This window comes from Balaenoptera musculus, chromosome 17 (genome assembly GCF_009873245.2).
Source record: "Balaenoptera musculus isolate JJ_BM4_2016_0621 chromosome 17, mBalMus1.pri.v3, whole genome shotgun sequence".
NCBI lineage: Eukaryota > Metazoa > Chordata > Mammalia > Artiodactyla > Balaenopteridae > Balaenoptera > Balaenoptera musculus.
The window spans coordinates 38,488,598-38,510,131 of record NC_045801.1 but is presented as its reverse complement, the minus strand read 5'-3'; the positions used below and the strand labels follow the sequence as shown (position 1 = coordinate 38,510,131).

The 21,534-nt window shown below is 42.0% G+C and overlaps 1 protein-coding gene across 4 annotated transcripts in view; it reads left to right on the top strand.

The window, feature by feature from the left end:
- Nucleotides 1-20,964, top strand: part of POP1 (POP1 homolog, ribonuclease P/MRP subunit) — a 41,831-nt gene extending 20,867 nt beyond the window's left edge. For all 4 annotated transcript variants that reach the window (XM_036830601.1, XM_036830600.1, XM_036830598.1 and 1 more), the window contains exons 11-16: nt 261-380; nt 6,228-6,343; nt 8,392-8,583; nt 9,669-9,823; nt 18,124-18,465; nt 19,429-20,964. In XM_036830601.1, coding sequence (XP_036686496.1) covers nt 261-380; nt 6,228-6,343; nt 8,392-8,583; nt 9,669-9,823; nt 18,124-18,465; nt 19,429-20,083 — 1,580 coding nt within the window. In that variant the 3' untranslated portion in view covers nt 20,084-20,964. The remainder of the gene's footprint in view (nt 1-260; nt 381-6,227; nt 6,344-8,391; nt 8,584-9,668; nt 9,824-18,123; nt 18,466-19,428) is intronic.
- Nucleotides 20,965-21,534: the final 570 nt, after the last annotated feature.

Below are 21,534 nucleotides of genomic sequence, written 5' to 3'. Positions count from 1 at the left end.
TATTGACAGGAACATACATGTTCATGTCATAAAATAACCTGTTATGTTAATTTAATGTTTTTTGTAAGAAACTTCACTCTTTATGAACGTTCATTTATTCTCTGAAAGTATCTTTGGGGAAAAAAAGAGGAATACGTGTCTTTACATAATTAGCCCAAGATGAAAGTTTCATTAGAAAAATTTGAAAATAAAAGCAAATATATATGTATTTGTGAATAACTTTCTGTTTGCTTTTTGTTTTGTTTTGTTGTTTGCTAAAGGAATAACATCACCAGCAGAAATTCCAGCAGGTACTATTCTGGGACTGACAGTTGGTGATCCACGAATAAATTTGCCTCAAAAGAGGTCCAAAGTTTTGCCCAATCCAGAAAAATGCCAAGGTAAAGTTCTTGAGACAACCTGGTTTTCCTTACTATTTAGAGCAGTCAGTCCCATTAAAAGGGTTCTGTCTGTGACACTTTTGAGGTAACTTTATCTGTAGAAGAATTAGGGCAGTCTTTACCTGCCTACCTTTCAAGGTGATAATGATCAAAGGAGATGGTGTATGAGGAAGTATCTTTCAGCTGTAAACATGTAGCCTGATCCTTATGTTCATTTTTTTCCCTGAGTTCTCTATTTTTAGTATCTAGTAAAACCTGTCTCTGCAAACTTGGTTCTCTGAAAATGCCTGGCTTTTCAGAATTTTAATTGTGAGGAAGGGATCTGCACCCGCAGCTGGTCTTGTGCTCTTTGGAAGCCTCTGTCTGACCATACAGATGATCCAGGTTCGAATCCTGGCAAGGCCATCCCAGGTGCCGAAGGGTAAGATGTCTTGGTTTAGACTCAGTAGAGTGGCCTGCAGGAGTTCTTTGGGGTGACACGGTGGGGGATGGGTAGGGGCTGGCTAAAATTTTAGTATAATATTGCGATTTGCAGCAATTGTGATAATGTCTCGTATTTACTGTCATTCAAACACGGTTAATTGGAAGAATAATTAAAATCAGCTTATGAATTTTTGGAGAAAGGATACAGGTGTGTGTAGAAACAACTTCAGAATTTTTTTTTTTTTACCTTCACATGTAGTTAGATAGCTTATTAAGGGGGCAATAAAATACTCTGCCAGAACTTTACATGAAAGGCGGATTGGATGAGGGAGGAGTTTAAGATATATAGGTAAGTTAGTTAATTACGGAGCCGAACACTTTAATCAATGAATTGTTGCCTCTTTCTTTTTTAATAGCAATATGGTCTGGAACAACCATAAAAGTTAACAGCGTCTACTACACCAATAAATGTTTACTGTCGTAATCATCTCAAAACTGTAGTTAAACTCTACTTAGTTTCTCTTGCTGCCTCAAATCCTGTTTTGGAATAAGGCAGTATTAAATTCTTCCTAAGGCTTTTGTCTTAATATAAATCAGTTCAAGGAAAGTTAAAGTCTATCTTGAAAAACATGATTTAATTTCTACTATTAAAGCTTACCATCTTATGAGTCATTGTGTTTTTTAATAATCAAAGTATAATTGATTTACAATATTATATTAGTTTCAAGTGTATAACATAGTGGTTCAATATTTTTATACATTACCAAATGATCACCAAGATAAGTCTAGCTACCATCTGTCATCATACAAAGTTATTTCAATATCACTGACCATATTCCCCATGCTGTCCATTACATCCCCATGACTTACTTATTTTATAACTGGAAGTTTGTATCTCTTAATTTCCCTCATCTTATTTCACTCATCCCCCCCACATGTCTCCCCTCTCACAACCACCTGTTTGTTCTCTGTATCTAGGACTCTGTTTCTGTTTTGTTATGTTTGTTCATTTGTTTTTTAGATTCCGCATATTAGTGATACCATATGCTGTTTGTCTTTCTCTGAGTTATTTCACATAGTGTAATATCCTCCAAGTCCATCCATGCTGTTGGAAATGGCAAAATGTCATTCTTTTTACGTCTGAGTGGTATTCCATTGTATATATACCACATCTTCTTTATCCATTCATCTGTTGATGGGCACTTCCATACCTCGGCTGTTATAAATAATGTTGCAGTGAACATAGGGGTGCATGTATCTTTTCGAATTAGTGTTTTCATTTTCTTTGGAAATACACCCAGAAATGGAATTGCTGGATTGTGTGGTAGTTCTATTTTTAGGTTTTTGAGGAACCTCTATTCTGTTCTCCATAGTGGCTGTACCAATTTACATTCCCACCAACAGTGTATGAGGGTTCCCTTTTCTCCACATCCTCGCCAGATCTGTGTCCCCAGGAGGACTCCCAATTGCCTTCTGCCTCTCTGGGAAACTCTCTAAGATCAGCAAGTGGCTCTTTTCAAATTACTGCCTCTGTGCTGGGACTTGGAACGTGTAGATTTTGTGTGTACCCTTTAAGAGTGGAGTCTGTGTTTCCTGTAGCCCTCCAGCTCTCCTGTTCTCAAGCCCAGCTGGCCTTCAAAGCGAGACGTTCTACAGGCTCATTCTCTCTATGCAGCACCCCCCAGGCTGGGGTACCTGATGTGGAGCTTGGTCCCCCTGCTCCCTCAGGGAAACTCTGCAATTATGATTCTCCTCCTGTTTGTGGGTCGCCTACCCAGGGGTGTGTGTCTTGACTCTACCATGTCTCCACCTCTCCTACCCGGTTCCTTCTTTATTATCTTTAGTCGTGGAGAGCCTGTTCTGCTAGTCTTCAAGACGTTCTCATAGATAGTTGCTCTGTAAACAGTTGTAATTTTGGTGTGCCCTTGTGAGGAGGTACGTTCAGGGTCTTACTTCACCATCGTGGCTACCAATGTTATTATTGTATTTTATTAAAACCTGTTTTAAGTAATTTCTTTGAAGAAGTATCGGCATGTGAGCTATATAAAAAAGTAAACTTTTTAAGGAGTTAGTATTACACAAATATTATTAACAAGTGTAACATACCATCTGGGATGACAATTCAAAACTAATTTTAGAAATATACTTTGATGAGCTGGGTCAGTTAATAAAAGATTAATCCTTGGAAGAATCTTAAGGTCATGATGGTCTTAATTCACTGACATAACTTACAGTCTATCTTTCCATATCTGAAGTCATTCTTCGTTTTGAAGGTCATGATGGTCTTAATTCTCTGACATAACTTCCAGTCTATCTTTCCATATCTGAAGTCATTCTTTGTTTTGACTTGGACAAAACAGATCAATTCTGGTGCTACTTAAACCATAGGTAGGAAGGGTTTGCCTGACTTGCATAACATAAACAATTTATCTTCTTATGTGTGCTGGGAATTATAGAGAGCTTGGAAAAGAGAAGATACAGCAATGTGATACTGTGAAGTAATAAGAAATACATGTTTTGGTGTTTGTCCATGGTTCCTGAAACCTTGCTTCTAAAATTCTTGTCATTTCCTAAGTGACAAGAGCCTTAAAGGCTAAAAGGAGAGCCTTTTCTTATTCCTAACAAGCCCCTTTCAACCACACCTGAGTTTATGTTAATGAGGTGTCTTTTGGTAAAGCCCCTAAGGTTGGGGGCTGGTTGCCAGGGGAACCAACCAAAATGTTGGAACTTTCAGGCCCCACCCCTTCTCTCCCTGAGAAGGGAGAGGGGCTGGAGAGTAAGCTTAATCACTAATGGTGAATCAATCATACCTACCTGATGAAACCTCCATAAAAATCCTAGAGTGGAGTTTGGAGAGCTTCCTGTTTGCTGAACCCTTGGAGGTGCTGGGTGGTGGGGTGCCCAGAGAGGGCATGGTGGGAGCTCCACACCCCTTCCCCTTTACCTTGCCCTGTGCACCTCTTGCATCTGGCTGTTTCTGAGTTGTATCCTTTTATTAAAAAATCACCCAGTAATGTAGTAAGTAAACTGTTTTCCTGAGTTCTGGGAGCCATTCTAGCAAACTATTGGACCTGGCCAATTTATAGCCAGTTGGTCAGGACTTAAAATTGCCGTCTGAAGTGGGAGCTGTCTGTGGGACTGAGCCCTTAACCTGTGGGATCTGATGCTATCTCTAGGTAGGTAGTGTCAGGATTGAGTTAAATTGTAGGACACCCAGCTGGTGTCCCCCTGCTCCAACAAAAGGGATGAAATTTAAAAATACAAGTTCTGCTCTACTATCTGTTCTTTTAGTATTTGCTCTCCTTAACATCTGGTTTGCTTTGTTAGATTATTTTAACTAGTCTTTGTCTTCCAGAGATGAATTTGCTTTGGAAAACACTGACCTTACATTGTGCTCATGGGCTCTTTTTAGTCCTTCTCTTTGCACCCTCTCTATTACCGTGTACCCCAAACAGTTGACTTTCTCAAGTGCCCAGTTATTGGTCATTATTGCCATGACTTCTCAGTTTCTGCTCTTGGGAGAAAAAATATCTGATAGCTTCAGCTGGGAACTGTTCTGCAAATTTAATTTAAAATAGAGTGAATTTGAAGGCTGTAACTTTGGTTCATTTGAATCCCAAATGATTAAATCTTTTATTCATTTCCTTTGCTTCTGTAAGAAACACTTAAGAAAATTTAAAAATCTGGTGATCTTCAAATACATTTAAGAAAGGAGAAGATAAGCTATTCAACCTTTAAGTCACAATTCTGGAGTTATGTAGTCAATTAGCTTTGGTCCGAGATGAAAGAGAATGTGCTTTATGTGAGTCTCGGGGGAAGGACTTAGAATTACGCTCGGAATTGACGGTCATTCTGGGCACACTGAGGGGCGTGCTGACTCAGCTGATAATATTTTTTTCTCAGTAGTGAAGACTGTTGACTTAAAAGGCCTCCTTTGCCTTCAGACATACTCTGCTTTGTCATTATAGTATCACACAGAATAGTTTCACTATCCTAAGTCGGCTGTGCTCTGTTTATTCATCCCTTTCTCACTGCTTCCAACCCCTGCTCCTTCAACAGTCTCTATGGTTTTGCCTTTTCCAGAATGTCACATAGTTGGAATCATATAGTATGTAGCCTTTTCAGATTGGTTTCTTTCACATAGTAATATGCATTTAAGGTTCTTTCTTGTCTTTTCATGGCTTGATAGCTCATTTCTTTTTAGTGCTGAATAATATTCCATTGTCTGGATGTACCATCTACTTTGTTTCATCTATTTACTTACTATATTTTAGAATATTTGAAGATGAAGTTGTGCTTTCCTCTGCCTTTACACCCTAAGTATTAGCCATCTCTTTTGTCTGCAGCCAAATCTGAATAAAATCCCAGCTCTGTCACTCAGATCTGTGGCAGCACTCCACAGGAAAGCCTTCTCGGCAGACAGCTGTTTGATGGGGCTTTTTAGCTCCTAGACAGGCTGTGTGAACTTTTACAGCATACGTCAGTTGAGATGGTGCTGGTTATTCTTTCCAGCAGCACTAGAAGCAGTTGCTGCTTTTAAGGAGCTTTCATCGCAGATCTTTTCATCAGTTTAGTTTTTTCTAACTTGTTTATCCCTGATATCTGTCACATTATGGCCAAGTCACTTCCAACTTATTTTTTTTCAGCCGTCAGACCCATGCAGGTTGAGTGACCTTTCTATGTTGGCATTTTAGGACCTTAGCCTAAACTCATGAATTGTCTGACTTTTTACTTTTAATTCTTCAGTCCAACAAAATAAGATTTGAAAGATTTTTTTTCCCCTAGTGTTTAAGTAATTGCACGTAGGAAGTCTCTTCTATCAATATATATGTTTATAACTGAAAAAATTCCTCCTCCTTTCCCACTAGAGTACTTTTTGTCATGGTGTAGCTCGTTTAAAGGGATGAAACAACATATTTCACAACAAATATATTCATTTTAAAGGACAGAAAAATACATCCTTGAAGTAATAGGACAGAAGAAGAGGATGGTATCTGTTGGCTGAAGACCATTGGGTCAGGGATGATATAAAGAGCCCTGAAGCCAATAGTTAAAATATGATTTGTGCCGTCAGAGCATATAATCAAGAAATGGTTCGCCTCTGCAGTGATGCCTAGAACGTGATTATCTTAAATGTGGAATCAGGCAGATATTTAGAGGCAATTTAATGTAATATTTGCATCTTACAGACTAAAAATAAATGTCAAAGAAATAAGTTTAGGAGCCTTTGCTGTTTCACAGATTATGAAACCAACTGTAAGAATAACAATTTCTACTCAAGTAAATAAATTCCTCTAGAGAAGTTAGGCTTCTAGAGGAGCCTATAGAATAGTTTCCTGTAACAAAAGGTCACCTGGCTTTGTTTAGAATTTGACCTCACTGATCTAAGGAATGTGGTTTAAGGCTATTTCTTTTCCCTCTTAGATAATGAGAAAGTTAGACAGCTGCTTCTGGAGGGTGTGCCTGTGGAGTGTTCGCATAGCTTTCTTTGGAACCAAGATATCTGTAAGAGTGTCACAGAGAATAAAATCTCGGATCAGGTAACTAATGGTAAAGTCGTGAAAACAGGCTGAAATTCATCACCCTAGAGCCCATGAACGTTATTTCATACTTTATAGAATCCCATAGACTTCCTTTTATTTTCAAGTTTTTGATCCCTTACGATATATACAATGCTATTTTCCGTTTAGAGAAGAATAATCTCTAGAAAAGGTTAATACAAAGACTTTTTCTTGAAATGATAATCTTATGGTTTAAATTTTTTTTTCTTTTATTATTTTTTCCCTTAAATGTTCTCTGTCATTAATTTCACAATGATTGAGCTCCTGTCGGCCCCAGGTATTGTATTAGATAATGGGGTAGATGACTAGGATTAGGTCGAAGAAGTACAGAGCACAAAGGAGGCCCAAAGAAGGGGTACTGAGCCCGGACTAGGGAAACTGGGGAAAGCTTCCTGGGTGGAGGAGCTGGTATTTGAGCTAACTCTTAAGCGTGTGGTCAGAATTAACCAGACTTCTTGCGGCCAGGGGCCAGGAGCCAAGGCTACAGTGGAGAAAGGATTGTCGGAGTTGAGAACAAGGGCAAGGGCCCAGGCCAAAAACAGGATGGCATGTTCAGGAATCTCCAAGTAGAGCAGTATCTTGGAGTTAAGGGTAGGGTAGGAGATGGAACTGAGGAGATAAAAAGGGGCTATAGCATAAAAGACCTTGAGACACTTTTGGATTTGGACTGAAGATGCAGGGCCCATTGAAGATTTTGAGTTGGGCCATGACATGATCAGATTTCACTCTGGCAGTGCTGTGGAGACTAGGGATGGGGATAAGGGGGCGGAGGAGCTGGAGAGAGGGCTTGTGGTTGGATGGCCTTAAAAGATACCCTTGAAGTAGTGCAGATGGCATGATGGGGGCCTGAAGTGTGGCAGTATGGCTGGAGTGGAGGGGCTGGGGTTTAATACATATACCTGGAAGGTAAAACTGAGTAGACTCAGTGGTTGATTGGAGGATGGGAAGTGAGAAAGGAGGAGGCCTGTGGGTTAGCTCCTAATGGTCTAGCTTGGTTTTAGGAGCTCAGCTAAAAGAGAGCCAGAGCCAGGTCTGACTTGCCACTGCTGTCTTCCCAAGTTTTAGCTAAGTGCCTGGCATGTAACAGGTGTTTAGGAAATATTTGAATGAACAAGGAAATGAATGAAGACTAAATATTTGAAAGGATGAATGAATTAGCTAATGAACTGTGAGAATTGTATGTCATTCAGCCAGCCGGGGCACACAGGGAAGAGAGTGACGCAGCGGGGAAGATGAGTTTAGTCTCAGATAAACTGAGGGGCCTCAGGACGTCCCAGGAGCAGATGTCCAGGAGACAGGTTTCTATCCCAGGAGGAAAAGTTGGGACTAAAGAGATAGATATTTTGGAATTACCAATATGTAGAAGGTAGTGGAAACTTGACCAAAGGTAAAAAAAGGAGACTCGGGACTTGGTCATGCATGAAGGGCATTCACGAGTTAGACTTTGTAGCATGGAGGTGGTCTCCTGTGTAGTCTTCTCAACTGAGCGGCAGGCCTGTCTCCAGCTGGCAAGAAAAATCTGCAAGGATGTTGTTATCCACTCCCTGCAGTCCACTTAATAGGTAATTTATAGCATCTTCTCTTTTAAGACCTGCTGAGAAATTTTCTTAAAAGCTAGAGTATTTTCCCACTTGCCTCTCCTTGAGAAGTTGTTGTTTATAGCCCTTTTACTTCATGACCACCAATCTTAACCAAAATAAATGTAGGGACAGAGTATCAAAATATAAGATTAATCCTGATAGATAAGGAATTAGCAGAATGAATGTATATGATTTCATTACTTTGAATCACCTAGTATATTCTAATTTAAGACCATTTGGCATTTTCTACCAAAGCACTTGTATAGAGGAAAATCATCCTGGGAGGAATACCTTGTACTTAAAATGGCTCACATTTATTTGTCGAGAACACCTTTTTCTTGCTTTTTAAAAGAGCATTTAACTTTCTAAAGCTGCTTATAGGGAGACCCAGTAGGATCTCCCGGAAGACTAGGGTTGTTTGTCTTGAATTATTTTCTTCCACTTCAGGATTTAAACCGGAAGAGGAGTGAATTGCTGGTGCCCGGGTCACAGCTCTTTTTAGGTCCCCATGAATCCAAGGTTCCTATACTTTTGATTCAACAACCAGGAAAAGTGACTGGTGATGACCAACGAGGCTGGGGAAGTGGCTGGGATGTCCTCCTCCCAAAGGGCTGGGGCATGGCTTTCTGGATTCCATTTGTAAGTTACTCTTCGATGCTGACCAACAGTTACAACATTTGAAATACATTCCTAGGGAATGCCAAGCCCTGAAAATGTTCCTGACTTTACGCACGACCTAGAAATTGAGTGCTAGTTTTCTGCCCTTTGAGCTATAATCCTGGATATGAGATACTTCATAGAGTCCCTGGAGCCCGGTTTTCATTACTAAGAGTTGTGCTGACATTTTTTGAATTTTTGAGGTTTTAAAAGTGGCCTGATTTTTGAATAGTAGTGGCAACAAAATGTTGAGGTTTCTTTACTTGAAATTTGTTACAGTTTAAAAGCCAAAAGACTTAGTTTTTATAGATGTATAGAATACAGTTTTTTTTGTAAGTGCTGTTCCATATATTCCTCGTTTATTAACTGCAGCTAAAAATTTTATTAAAAATCTAATGTGTGTTTTTTTTCCCCTGGTTAAATAATTACTTTGAGCTAGAGAGCATAAAGGACATGACATGTAAGACTGTTAGATTCAGGCAGATAATTAATTTTAGTGATTATGCATAGTGCAAAGGACATTCAGTTAATCATTTAGGAGTGGGAATATTTTTAAATCTAACTTTAAAATTATGAACTGTTTTAAGCATACAGAAGGTATACCTGTGTACCTTTCACCCGCCATCCATGAACATTATAGGTTCATTGGAAGCACTCTGTGTATCCCTCTCCAATCCCATTTCCCTCTCTCCTTCTAAAGGAATCACTAGTCCTATTTTTGGTGTTTGTCACTATCATGCATGTTTTTATAACTTTATTAAGTATGTGTGTATATCCTAAAATAAAATAGCTATATTTGACATGTTTTTAAACTTTATTCCTTATATAAATGCTTTTGCAACTTGCAGTATTCACTCAACATTGAGATTTTTCCATGTTGATTGGTGAAGCTCTATTTCATTCATTTTTACTATTGTATGGTAACCCATTATGGGGTAGTTCCCCAGTGTATTTATCCGTTCTACTTCTGATGGGTATTTAGGTTTCCCATTTTTCCCCATACAAAGAATTTAGCAGTTTCACTTTAAGTTGGTATAGTGACAGGATATTTCTGGCATTTCTTTTAGATCTATCGAGGTGCAAGAGTTGGAGGATTAAAAGAGACTGTAGTGCATTCTCAGTATAAAAGGTCACCTAATGTCCCAGGTGATTTCCCAGACTGCCCTGCCGGGATTCTCTTTGCTGAAGAGCAAGCTAAGAATCTTCTTGAAAAGTACAAAAGGTAAGAAACTGGCTTCTCTAGTTTGATGTCTTTTTTTTTTTTTTAATAAATTTATTTGTTTTTTGCTGCGTTGGGTCTTCCTTGCTGAGTGTGGGCTTTGTCTAGTTGCGGCGAGCAGGGGCTACTCTTCGTTGAGGTGCCAGGTCTTCTTATTGCGGTGGCTTCTCTTGTTGCAGAGCATGGGCTCTAGGCGTGCGGGCTTCAGTAGTCGTGGCTTGCGGGCTCTAGAGCACAGGCTCAGTAGTTGTGGTGCATGGGCTTAGTTGCTCCACAGCATGTGGGATCTTCCCAGACCAGGGCTCAAACCTGTGTCCCCTGCATTGGCAGGCGGATTCTTAACCACTGCGCCACCAGGGAAGCCCGGCAGGAGGGCTCTTAACCACTGCATCACCAGGGAAGTCCCTAGTTTGATGTCTTAAGGGGAAGACACATTGAACAATCATGTTTGTCCTGGCTTCAGGGATTCTTACTATATAATGTGGAGTTCCTAGACTTGTCAACATTCCCAAGACATAATTAAGAAGATACTACTTAGGTCAGGAGATTGCCCTATATCTAGATTTTATAGCCCATGCAGGTTACAAACCTTTCTCTTGGTTATTTGCTTCACTGATGATGGTGTACACCTAATCTGTGGACCTGAGTTCCAGGCGCTTGTTAATTGATCCCCGCTACTGAGCCCTACCTTCTCAAAATGGAAATTGTGTTTTTCGTAATGGTTATAGATGGAGTACATACTTATGAATTTTAATGAAAGTATGGAAACAAACAAAAATACTTTATAAACTGGTGTATTCCTTTTATCCAGAGAGATAAGCACTGTTTTTACATTTTGGTATCTATCCATCTAGACTTTTTTCTTTTTCCATTGGAGGAGTGGCCAGTGAGGGGCTTTATTTCCTTTATACTCTGGGAAGGAAACATAGGGCACCTGTATTTCCTACTGAACTGTAGACTTCTGGAAGCACAAAAACTCTCTTGTTTGTTGTGGCATCTGCAGTATCTAGCCAGTGCCTAGTGCACAGTGGGCCTTAATACCTTTTTTTTTGTTGACTGATGAATGGGTGACTAATTGAATGTTGTATTTCCTTGACTGTGAGCTCCACAGTTGTGCTCTCCTGTGCACTGCTGCAACCTCAGAGACAGGCCCTGCTTGGCTTTCCAGCTATTGTTTGAATGATGGATGAATGAGTGAGTGAGTGAACGGGGATACGTTCCTGGATTGCTGGTTTACAAGCCCTTTGAGGGCAGCCGTTGTGTGTTGTACATCCTATGCCTCCCATAGTGTGCAGGGGCTTCTCCATGCTTGTTAAATAATAATTGACAGTAATACTTATTTCTCACCCTTTAGATTTTTTTATGTATATAAATTTTTCATAGACACAAATTTTTTTAAGGCATTGTATTACATATACTATTTTGAAACCTGCTTTTTTCATTTAGCTGTATATTATGGAAATTTTTCCCATATCAATAAATATGACTCTAAACCAAGAGTTGGCAAACTTTTTCTGTAAAGGGCCAGATGATAACTATTTCTGGCTTTGTGGGCCCTTTGGTCTCCATGGCAGCTACTCAACTCTGCCATGTGGCACAAAAGCAGCCTCAGAGGATGCGTAAATGAGTGGGCACGGCTGTGTTCCAGGCTCACGCTATGGACAATCCTATTTGAATTTCATAGCATTTTCATGTGCCACAAGATATTATTCTCTTGTGTTTTTTTCTTTTCTTTTTTCTTTTTTTTGGCTGCACCGCGCGGCTTGTGGGATCTTAGTTCCCCAACCAGGAATGAAACCCGGGCCCCCTGCAGTGGAAGCGCGGAGTCCTAACCACTGGACCTTCAGGGAATTCCCTCTTGTGTTTTTTTCAACCATTGAAAAATGTAAAAACCATTCCTAGCTCGTGGGTCATACAAAAACAGGCAGTGGGCCAGGTTCGCCCAGTGAGCTGTAGTTTGCCAATGCAGTATGGCTGTTTGTGATTTATCAGTGGCCCTTTAGGTTCTTTCTGATTTTTTGCTCTGTGCTTCTGTGAACAGCTTTCCATTCGTATCTCTACGTACTTGTCTGATTTATTCATTTAGCACATGTTTACTTAGAACTTGCCATGTGTCAAAAACCTTTCTAGGCACTGAGGCTGCAGCAGAGGACAGGACGGGCAAAGTCTGCTCTGCCCCTGTGGAGCTTATTCTTTTTTTTTTTTTTTTAACATCTTTATTGGAGTATAATTGCTTTACAGTGGTGTGTTAGTTTCTGCTTTATAACAAAGTGAATCAGTTATACATATACATATGTTCCCATATCTCTTCCCTCTTGCATCTCCCTCCCTCCCACCCTCCCTATCCCTCCCCTCTAGGTGGTCACAAAGCACCGAGCTGATCTCCCTGTGCTACGTGGTTGCTTCCCACTAGCTATCTATTTTACGTTTGGTAGTGTATATATGTCCATGCCACTTTCTCACTTTGTCACAGCTTACCCTTCCCCCCTCCCCATATCCTCAAGTCCATTCTCTAGTAGGTCTGTGTCTTTATTCCCGTCTTGCCACTAGGTTCTTCATGTCCTTTTCTTTTTTTTCCTTAGATTCCATATATATGTGTTAGCATACTGTATTTGTTTTTCTCTTTCTGACTTACGTCACTCTGTATGACAGACTCTAACTCCATCCACCTCACTACAAATAACTCAATTTCATTTCTTTTTATGGCTGAGTAATAGTCCATTGTATATATGTGCCACATCTTCTTTATCCATTCATCCGATGATGGACACTTCGGTTGCTTCCATGTTCTGGCTATTGTAAATAGAGCTGCAATGAACATTTTGGTACATGACTTTTTTTGAATTATGGTTTTCTCAGGTGATATGCCCAGTAGTGGGATTGCTGGGTCGTATGGTAGTTCTATTTTTAGTTTTTTAAGGAACCTCCATACTGTTCTCCATAGTGGCTGTATCAATTTACATTCCCACCAACAGTGCAAGAGTGTTCCCTTTTCTCCACACCCTCTCCAGCATTTATTGTTTCTAGATTTTTTTGATGATGGCCATTCTGACAGGTGTGAGATGATATCTCATTGTAGTTTTGATTTGCATTTCTCTAATGATTAATGCAATCTACAGATTCAATGCAATCCCTATCAAACTACCACTGGCATTTTTCACAGAACTAGAACAAAAAATTTCACAATTTGTATGGAAACACAAAAGACTGTGAATAGCCAAAGCAATCTTGAGAACGAAAAATGGAGCTGGAGGAATCAGGCTCCCTGACTTCAGACTATACTACAAAGCTACAGTAATCAAGACAGTATGGTACTGGCACAAAAACAGAAATATAGATCAATGGAACAGGATAGAAAGCCCAGAGATAAACCCACGCACATATGGTCACCTTATCTTTCATAAAGGAGGCAAGCATATACAGTGGAGAAAAGACAGCCTCTTCAATAAGTGGTGCTGGGAAAACTGGACAGGTACATGTAAAAGTATGAAATTAAAACACTCCCTAACACCATACACAAAAATAAACTCAAAATGGATTAAAGACCTAAATGTAAGGCCAGACACTATCAAACTCTTAGAGGAAAACATAGGCAGAACACTCTATGACATAAATCACAGCAAGATCCTTTTTGACCCAGCTCCTAGAGAACTGGAAATAAAAACAAAAATAAACAAATGGGACCTAATGAAACTTAAAAGCTTTTGCACAGCAAAGGAAACCATAAACAATAAGAAAAGACAACCCTCAGAATGGGAGGAAATATTTGCAAATGAAGCAACTGACAAAGGATTAATCTCCAAAATTTACAAACAGCTCATGCAGCTCAATAACATAAAAACAAACAACCCAATCCAAAAATGGGCAGAAGACCTAAATAGACATTTCTCCAAAGAAGATATACAGATTGCCAACAAACACATGAAAGAATGCTCAACATCATTAATCATTAGAGAAATGCAAATCAGAACTACAGTGGAGCTTATTCTTGATGGAAGTACGTGTTTCTACGCTAGTGGGAGGGATCCAGGCAAGGGGAGGGAGGCTGAAATGGCAAGAGCAAAGCCCTTGAGTGAGGAAGACGGGGTAGCATCCAGGGCATAAGGGGAGGAGTGGCATTCCTTAGGATCAGGCTTAGCTGTCTTATTTTAATAGGCTGGAAGGCTGACTCTGAAAATGTGAATACAGATTTAGGTAGGCTAGACTCTGCGCAGAGGTTGGGTAGTAGTCTGATTGTGACCGTCTTCTCAGTGAAAAATAGGCAAGGTTATCATCTAGGAATAAGGGAGAGAGAGGCTGTTGGAGATCTGAGGAGAGAGGAATTGATATAAACAGTGTTCTGGGAGAGTGGAAGATAGAATTGACTGGAGAAACGTATCAGATTTGTAAGAAATGTAAGAGTCCACTTAAGTTGTGTTGATAGCGAGACCCTTCGGGACTACCGCATGTTCTTCCCCAGCCATGTTCTGCCAATCAGGTGCTGGCGTGGGGTAGTGGAGGGTTGAATGTAACCAGGAGGGGCTTTGCCGGGGGAGGGACTTGGGGGTATGTGTAAAGGGAGTGACTCTCTTAGGAACGGTGGCATCTAGGCTTCCAAGGAGAGAGATGTGAGGACGGTAGTGAGCAGTGATGAAGTGGTAAACGAATACAGTAAGTCTCCTACATACGAACCTTCAAGTTGCGAACTTTCAACGATGTGAACGTGTGTTCCATCAGCGTCAGGCATGAGTGAAATTGCAGCTTGCCCTCCATCTCCTATTGCTGATGATCCTTCAGCTCTACCATCTCCCACCTCCTCTTCCTCCTCCAGTCAGTAACTCTTCTTGCCTGTTCACTCGATGCCAGCCCCGTATGCCAGCTGTTGTACTGTACTACTGTACTTTTCAAGGTACCGTACTGTAAGATTAAAAATGTTTTCTTTAGTTTTTGTGTTTGTTTTTTATGTATTATTTGTGTGAAAAGTATTGATATTATAAACCTATTACAGCACTATATAGCCGATTGTGTTAGTTGGGTACCTAGGCCTACTTTGTTGGACTTACGAACAAATTGGACTTACGAATTCGCTCTTGGAACGGAACTCATTCGTATGTAGGAGACTTACCGTAGTAAGTTCCAGTGGTTGAGGAATTGTTGCCGTGGAGAGGTAAATGGGCAGGCAAAATAGGAGGCATCATTCTGAGTGAAGGATACTTGAAATTGAGATTTTAAGGTGGAGCAGGTGTTGGCAGTGACCAAAGGTAAGGTGTGACCAGGAGAGTGGGTGGTTGAGATGGGGTGAAGTAAAAGGTGTGAGAAGTTTCTGGTGGACCAGGGTACTAGAAGGATGATATATGTAGCCGCTGAAGCCATTGAGAATGGGTCGGGATGGAGGGGAAGGCAGAGTGGCAGGGAATGGGGTGCCTGGGGAGTTGACCGAGGACCTGGCTGAGCAGGGAGAGCCAGTGGTTTATCTGATGGCTTGTGCTTCAGGGGAGCAGGAAGGAGAAGAAAAGCGGTCTGGGGTCATCAGGAGGAATGTGCCCACCCCTAGGCCTGTGGAGTGTGAAAAAGAAAGAGCTATCACTTGAGAGGAGCTGTAGGGGAAAGAAGGCAAAGAAGGACCTTAGGCTCAATCTCATAAATAAGATTTCTGGTTAAAAAAAAAAAAAAGATGCATGTTTTGAGGATTTGATGTACTATTGACAAATTGCTATTTGTATTAGTGTAGAATTTTTTTTTTTTAATTATTTTCTTTTCTTTTTTTTTATTAATTAATTTATTTTTGGCTGTGTTGAGTCTTCGTTTCTGTGCGAGGGCTTTCTCTAGTTGCGGCAAGCGGGGGCCACTCTTCATTGCGGTGCGCGGGCCTCTCACTATCGCGGCCTCTCTTGTTGCGGAGCACAGGCTCCAGACGCACAGGCTCAGTAGTTGTGGCTCACGGGCCCAGTTGCTCTGCGGCATGTGGGATCTTCCCAGACCAGGGCTCGAACCCGTGTCCCCTGCATTGGCAGGCAGACTCTCAACCACTACGCCGCCAGGGAAGCCCCTAGTGTAGAATTTTACCTCTAGTTCTGAGGGTGCCTGTTTTCCCTCACATCTCGATAACATGGGCTATTACCAATCTTTTATTTATTTTTTTAAATTTACTTAATTAAAAAAAAATAAATTTATTTATTTATTTATTTTTGGCTGCGTTGGGTCTTCGTTGCTGCACGCGGGCTTTCTCTAGTTGCGGTGGCTTCTCTTTGTTGAGGAGCACAGGCTCTAGGCGTGCGGGCTTCAGTAGTTGTGACTTGTGGGCTCTAGAGCGCCGGCTCAGTAGTTGTGGCCCACAGGCTTAGTTGCTCCACAGCACGTGGGATCTTCCCAGACCAGGGCTCAAACCTGTGTCCCCTGCATTGGCAGGCGGATTCTTAACCACTGCACCACCAGGGAAGTCCTTACCAATCTTTTAATACTAACAAAACATAGATGAAAAAATGGCATCTTACCGTTTTCATTTTTTGTTTGTTTGCTTACAAGTGAGGTTGGGTACTCTTAAGCGTTTTCACCATTTTTTGTCTCTTTTTTTGTAAACTGCCCATCTCTCTTTTTAAAGGTTTCTGGGTGAGGCAAGTACCCTGAGAGGGTTTTTCACCAGCTGCCACTCTCAGGAGGCCAGAACACATTTGGTTCAATCTCCAGAATATAGGCTCAAACTGAACCTCTGATTAAGCGTACAGGTTCATTTCCATTTGAGGTCCTAGGGCATAGCACACAGTAAGAAACAAAGGAGGGAAGGAATGTCTGGGCCTGTCCCCGAGGAGACCATTAGCCTGAGGGTGCAGGCTGGGACTCCCACAGAGTACCCCAGCCCAGAAGGGCCCATGGCCAGGCTGCTTCCTACCTCTTGGGGTCATTACATACCAGAGCAGGCCCTGGTTCCCACTAGTCTGTGGTTTTTCGAAGGTTCTCCCTCACTTACATGTTTCTGGAAGGGTCATTTGGTATCACCCATGTGGAGGGCAGTTTGGAAATATCTGTCAAAATTGCAAGTGCTAATAATACTCGTTGCCTTAGCACTTCCACTCCCAGGACTTTATCCTGTGGATATACTTGTACTTGTACAACATGTTCAAGGTCATTCATGGCAGCATTGTTTGTAGAAGCAAAAGCTTGAAAATAACCAAAATGTCCTGCAGGAGAGGACTGTCTAAATAACTTAGGGTATAACCATCCAGTGGGATAAGACTTGTGCAAAAGAGTGAGGGATGTCTTGATGTGCTAATATAAAATGACCTCCAAGATATTTTGTTAAATGAATAAAGTTAAGCAAAAGAGTACAGGATCGGTTTGCCACCATTTGTGTAAAATGGGTAAAAAAAGAAATATGTACATATCTGCTTGTAAGTTTATAAAATGTCTCTAGAAGGATATCTAAGAAACAGATGATGATATTGTCTCTGTGGAGGACAGCTGGGTCACCAGAGGTCAAGGGTGAGAGAGAAACTTCACCATCACCCCTTTTGTACCTTTTTTAAAAAAATTTTTTTTTATTTTGGCTGCATTGGGTCTTAGTTGCAGCATGTGGGATCTTGTGTTGCAGCACGTGGGCTTCTCTCTAGTTGTGGTGCACAGGCTTCTCTCTAGTTGTGGTGCACAGGCTCAGTAGTTGCAGCATGCAGGCTCTCTAGTTGTGGTGCACGGGCTTCTCTCTAGTTGTGGTGCACAGGCTCAGTAGTTGTGGCATGCAGGCTCTCTAGTTGTGGTGCACGGGCTTCTCTCTAGTTGTGGTGCACAGGCTCAGTAGTTGCGGCATGCAGGCTCTCTAGCTGTGGTGCATGGGCTTTCTAGTTGGGGCACGCGGGCTCCAGAGTGCGCGGGCTCAGAGTTGCTTAGTTGCCCCATGGCATGTGGGATCTTAGTTTCCTGACCAGGGATTGAACCCGCGTCCCCTGCATTGGAAGGCGGATTCTTAACCACTGGACCACCAGGGAAGTCCCCCTTTTGTACCTTTTGAACTTGAAACCCTGTGAGTATTCACGGGCATCACTTCACAGCTCCAGGAGCACCCTTTACCTGCAGTTCTCCAGGAGTGGCACTCCCTGTAGTGGTGCACGTAGGGTGACTTTGTGGGTGCATTATCTATTACAGTAAAAACCGAAGGAAACGAAAAAGCTCAGCCAGTAGAGTTGGTTATTATTATTTTTTAAAATCGTATTTCTTAGAAAACTTTTTTGTATGTTTGCTTTTAAAATAGAGATGGAATACGGTGGCCATGGTTATTTTGATTGTCCATCTTAAATTGTTCAAAATTGGTCCTCCTCTTTGATTTCCATTAGACGCCCTCCGGCAAAACGGCCCAACTACGTTAAGCTTGGCACCCTGGCACCTTTCTGCTGTCCCTGGGAGCAGTTAACTCGAGACTGGGAATCAAGAGTCCAGGCCCAAGACGAATCGTCTGCAGCTTCCTCTCCAGGCGGTGAGGAGAGTAGCCTGAGGAAAGATGTGGTGTCTTGTGCTCCCGTGCCTGGAAGGACTCGTCAGCTGTCTGATGACGAGGGCACACCCCTAAACGACTCCAGCGAGCCCAAGGGAGTGATGGACACAGGTGGTCCAGCCTGGGCGGGGACTGAGGGCGTAGTGGGCCAGGGTGCCACCGGCAGTCTCCTCTGCGTTCTGAGGTAAGTGCACACGACTTCCCGGTACGTCTTTGGATTGTCTGTTTTTTTTTTTGATACTGACCAGGCTACAGGAAGTAAAAGTTATCATTGTTCCTTTACACAAAGCCCAAGTGAATTTATGGACCTTCTGGAAGGGAAAGCCAGTGAATCATAGAGGGCCCAGGGAAAAGGCTAAATCGCATACCTTTGATTTGGGGCATGTTGCTAACTGACGAAATGATTTAAAATATCGCATCAGTAGATCTAAACCAAGGCAGTTTATGACCTATTTTATTTAGTCTTTGCTCACAAAGCAGTCCCCTCACGATGGTGATCTTAAGTAATGAAGAACCCCTGCAAGCATTCTTTAAATCGTTGAATTAGATTTCTTCCCATTGCTTTTGAATGATCTGCGTTTGTGGCCGACTAGATCCCCATTCACTGTGATATTGTCATCATATCACAGAGGTTACGGTGTAAAATGTGTTCTTCTCTCAGTGCTGCTGCAGGCTATTCGATTCTGCTTGTCATTTACCCTTTATTCTGTGCTCTGATTTTAAAAGAGTGCCACCCCTTTGCTTTATACTTATTTTTCTGTACAGTAATTTCATATCCTTCCTTCTTACTTTTCAGATAAGTGCCCCTTAGAGTTTCTTTTTTCATCAAAACATCAGTTCCTTTTTACTCTAATCCTCTCACTGTGAATATAGCCATAGATTCTACTCCACTGTCTTATTTTTCTCTGCCTTCAACTTTAAACCTTTAATCCTTGAGTCTCAGAATAGTAGACACATAAAAAAGAAAAGTATCATTACATAAATGTGTAAATGTGTATTTTTGATTTTTAAAAAATCGAAGTTTTGATCCTTTCCCCCTATAGAGTATTAAAAAATCAAATGAACTCTAGCGATGTCCAGTCTTCTAACTGCATATTTTCTCCTTGAACAAAATATCCTCAAAACGTGTGTCTCCCACTTCATGCAGGAGTAGAAAATTACTGAGGCAGCTGTCAGCCTGGTGTGGGCCCAGTTCTGGGGACAGTCGGGCAGCCCCGCGAGCTCCTGGCACAGGGCAGCAAGAATTGAGCAGAGAGGCTTGCCTGTCCATCCTGGACCGCTTCCCCAAGGCCCTGGTGTGGGTCAGGCTGTCCCTGCTCAGGAAGGGCAGCCCCGAGCCGCACACCATGATCTGTGTTCCAGCTGAGGAGGACCTCCTCCAGCTCAGCCAGGATCGGCTGTACTGTGGGCCCCAGGAACCCAAGCATAGTGACCCATTCAAGAGCCAGATCCGGAAACAGAAGGAGAAGAAGAAACTAGAGAAGAGGCAGAAGCGAGGCTGTGCTGCATCTGAGGGCCTGGCAGAGGGGGACCCTGCAGCTGGACACCAGCCTCTGACCCTGGGCTTGTGGTCAGGCCCTCTCCCGGTTGTGACTTCTCACTGCTCCAGAGTTCTCCTTGGCTTTGTCACACAGGGAGATTTTTCCATGGCTGTCGGCTGTGGGGAAGCCCTGGGGTTTGTTAGTTTGACGGGCTTGCTGGATACGCTGTCCAGCCAGCCAGGAGTGGAGAGGGGTCTCGTGTTGCTGAGGCCGCCTGCCTCTCTGCAGTACCGATTTGCGAGAATCGCTATTGAGGTGTGAGGTCGGTTTACATCCTGGCACAGATAATAACTGTGTTTGCCAAGTCCCACAACTGGAGAGTTGTTTTTGCTGTCTTCCGTTTCAATATGTCATGTGAAATTCCTTGGAAACGAGAATTAAAAAAATTATGTATTTATGCAAATGGATGAAATGTTTACCTCATTCCAGTAATGTCCTTGATTTCCATCTTTCCCTGTCCATGCTGTAATACTTTAAAATTTTTTGGCATATATAGCCAAAAGCTTTTGTATTTTGATTTCTTGGTCTGTGTAATTCTTGCTGAAAATAATTAGAAGCTCTATTGTTTTCTTGTGTCCTATCAAGAACAAAGGGCTGTCAAGTCTATTTGAAAAATCTTGTAGTCACGTGATAAGCGACGACGGTTGTTTAATGATCTGATTGTTACAGAAGAGGAAAAGACTAGAAACATCTGGTCTCTGTGCATGAAGTATGGGCCCCTGTGGGCCACGTTCAGTTCTGTGCTCTGATCAGCATGCCCAACGCTTTACACCATAAAGAAGGAAATCATGGAAAATGTATTGTTGCCTCTTTTCAGACAGGTTCAGTTTACGGCAAAAGTGTTGAGATGGAACTAGAGTGGTGGTCTGTGGTCTTATGACCACTCGTCCTCTGTCGTTGTTGACCAGCGCATGATTCCAGGAGTTACTTAATTTTTCTGTGCTTTGTTTCTGCAAAGAATTTTTCAAAGCCATAGAGGAGCATTTCTCAAAATATATTCTATGAAGTATGTTACCTAAGGAAAAGAGTCCAAGGACAGAGTGGGAAACTCTGGGTTAAATACAGTTAAGCGGGACTTCCTTGGTGGCACAGTGGTTAAGAATCCACCTGCTAATGCAGGGGACATGGGTTTGAGCCCTGGTCCGGGAAGATCCCACATGCTGCAGAGCAGCTAAGCCCGTCCGCCACAACTACTGAGCCTGCGCTCTAGAGCCTGCGAGCCACAACTACTGAGCCCACGTGCCACAAGTGCTGAGGCCTGCACGCCTAGAGCCCGTGCTCCGCAACAAGAGAAGCCACCGTAGTGAAAAGCCTGCGCACCGCAATGAAGAGTAGCCCCTGCTCGCCACAACTAGAGAAAGCCTGCACTCAGCAAGGAAGACCCAATGCAGCCAAAAATAAATAAATAAATAAATAAATACAGTTAAGCACTTCTTTTTAAAGGACTTCTAGAACCTTCCATGTGATAATGTACATTGTGATTCTCTAAGAAGTGGATAATAGTCTATAGTATCTTATAAATCTTTTGGAGCCCCAAATTCTGTTTTCAAGGAGAACTTTGTAGGACCCGTGTTCTTAGGGACATACTTTGGGAAGTGCGGCCGTGCAGTGCAGCGATGACCTCTGCAAGGTGATAGCTAAAATGTCGAGCTGCTTTTAAACGTTCATGCAGTCCCATTGTCCACCTGACATTTTGAGCAGGGTATAAAAGA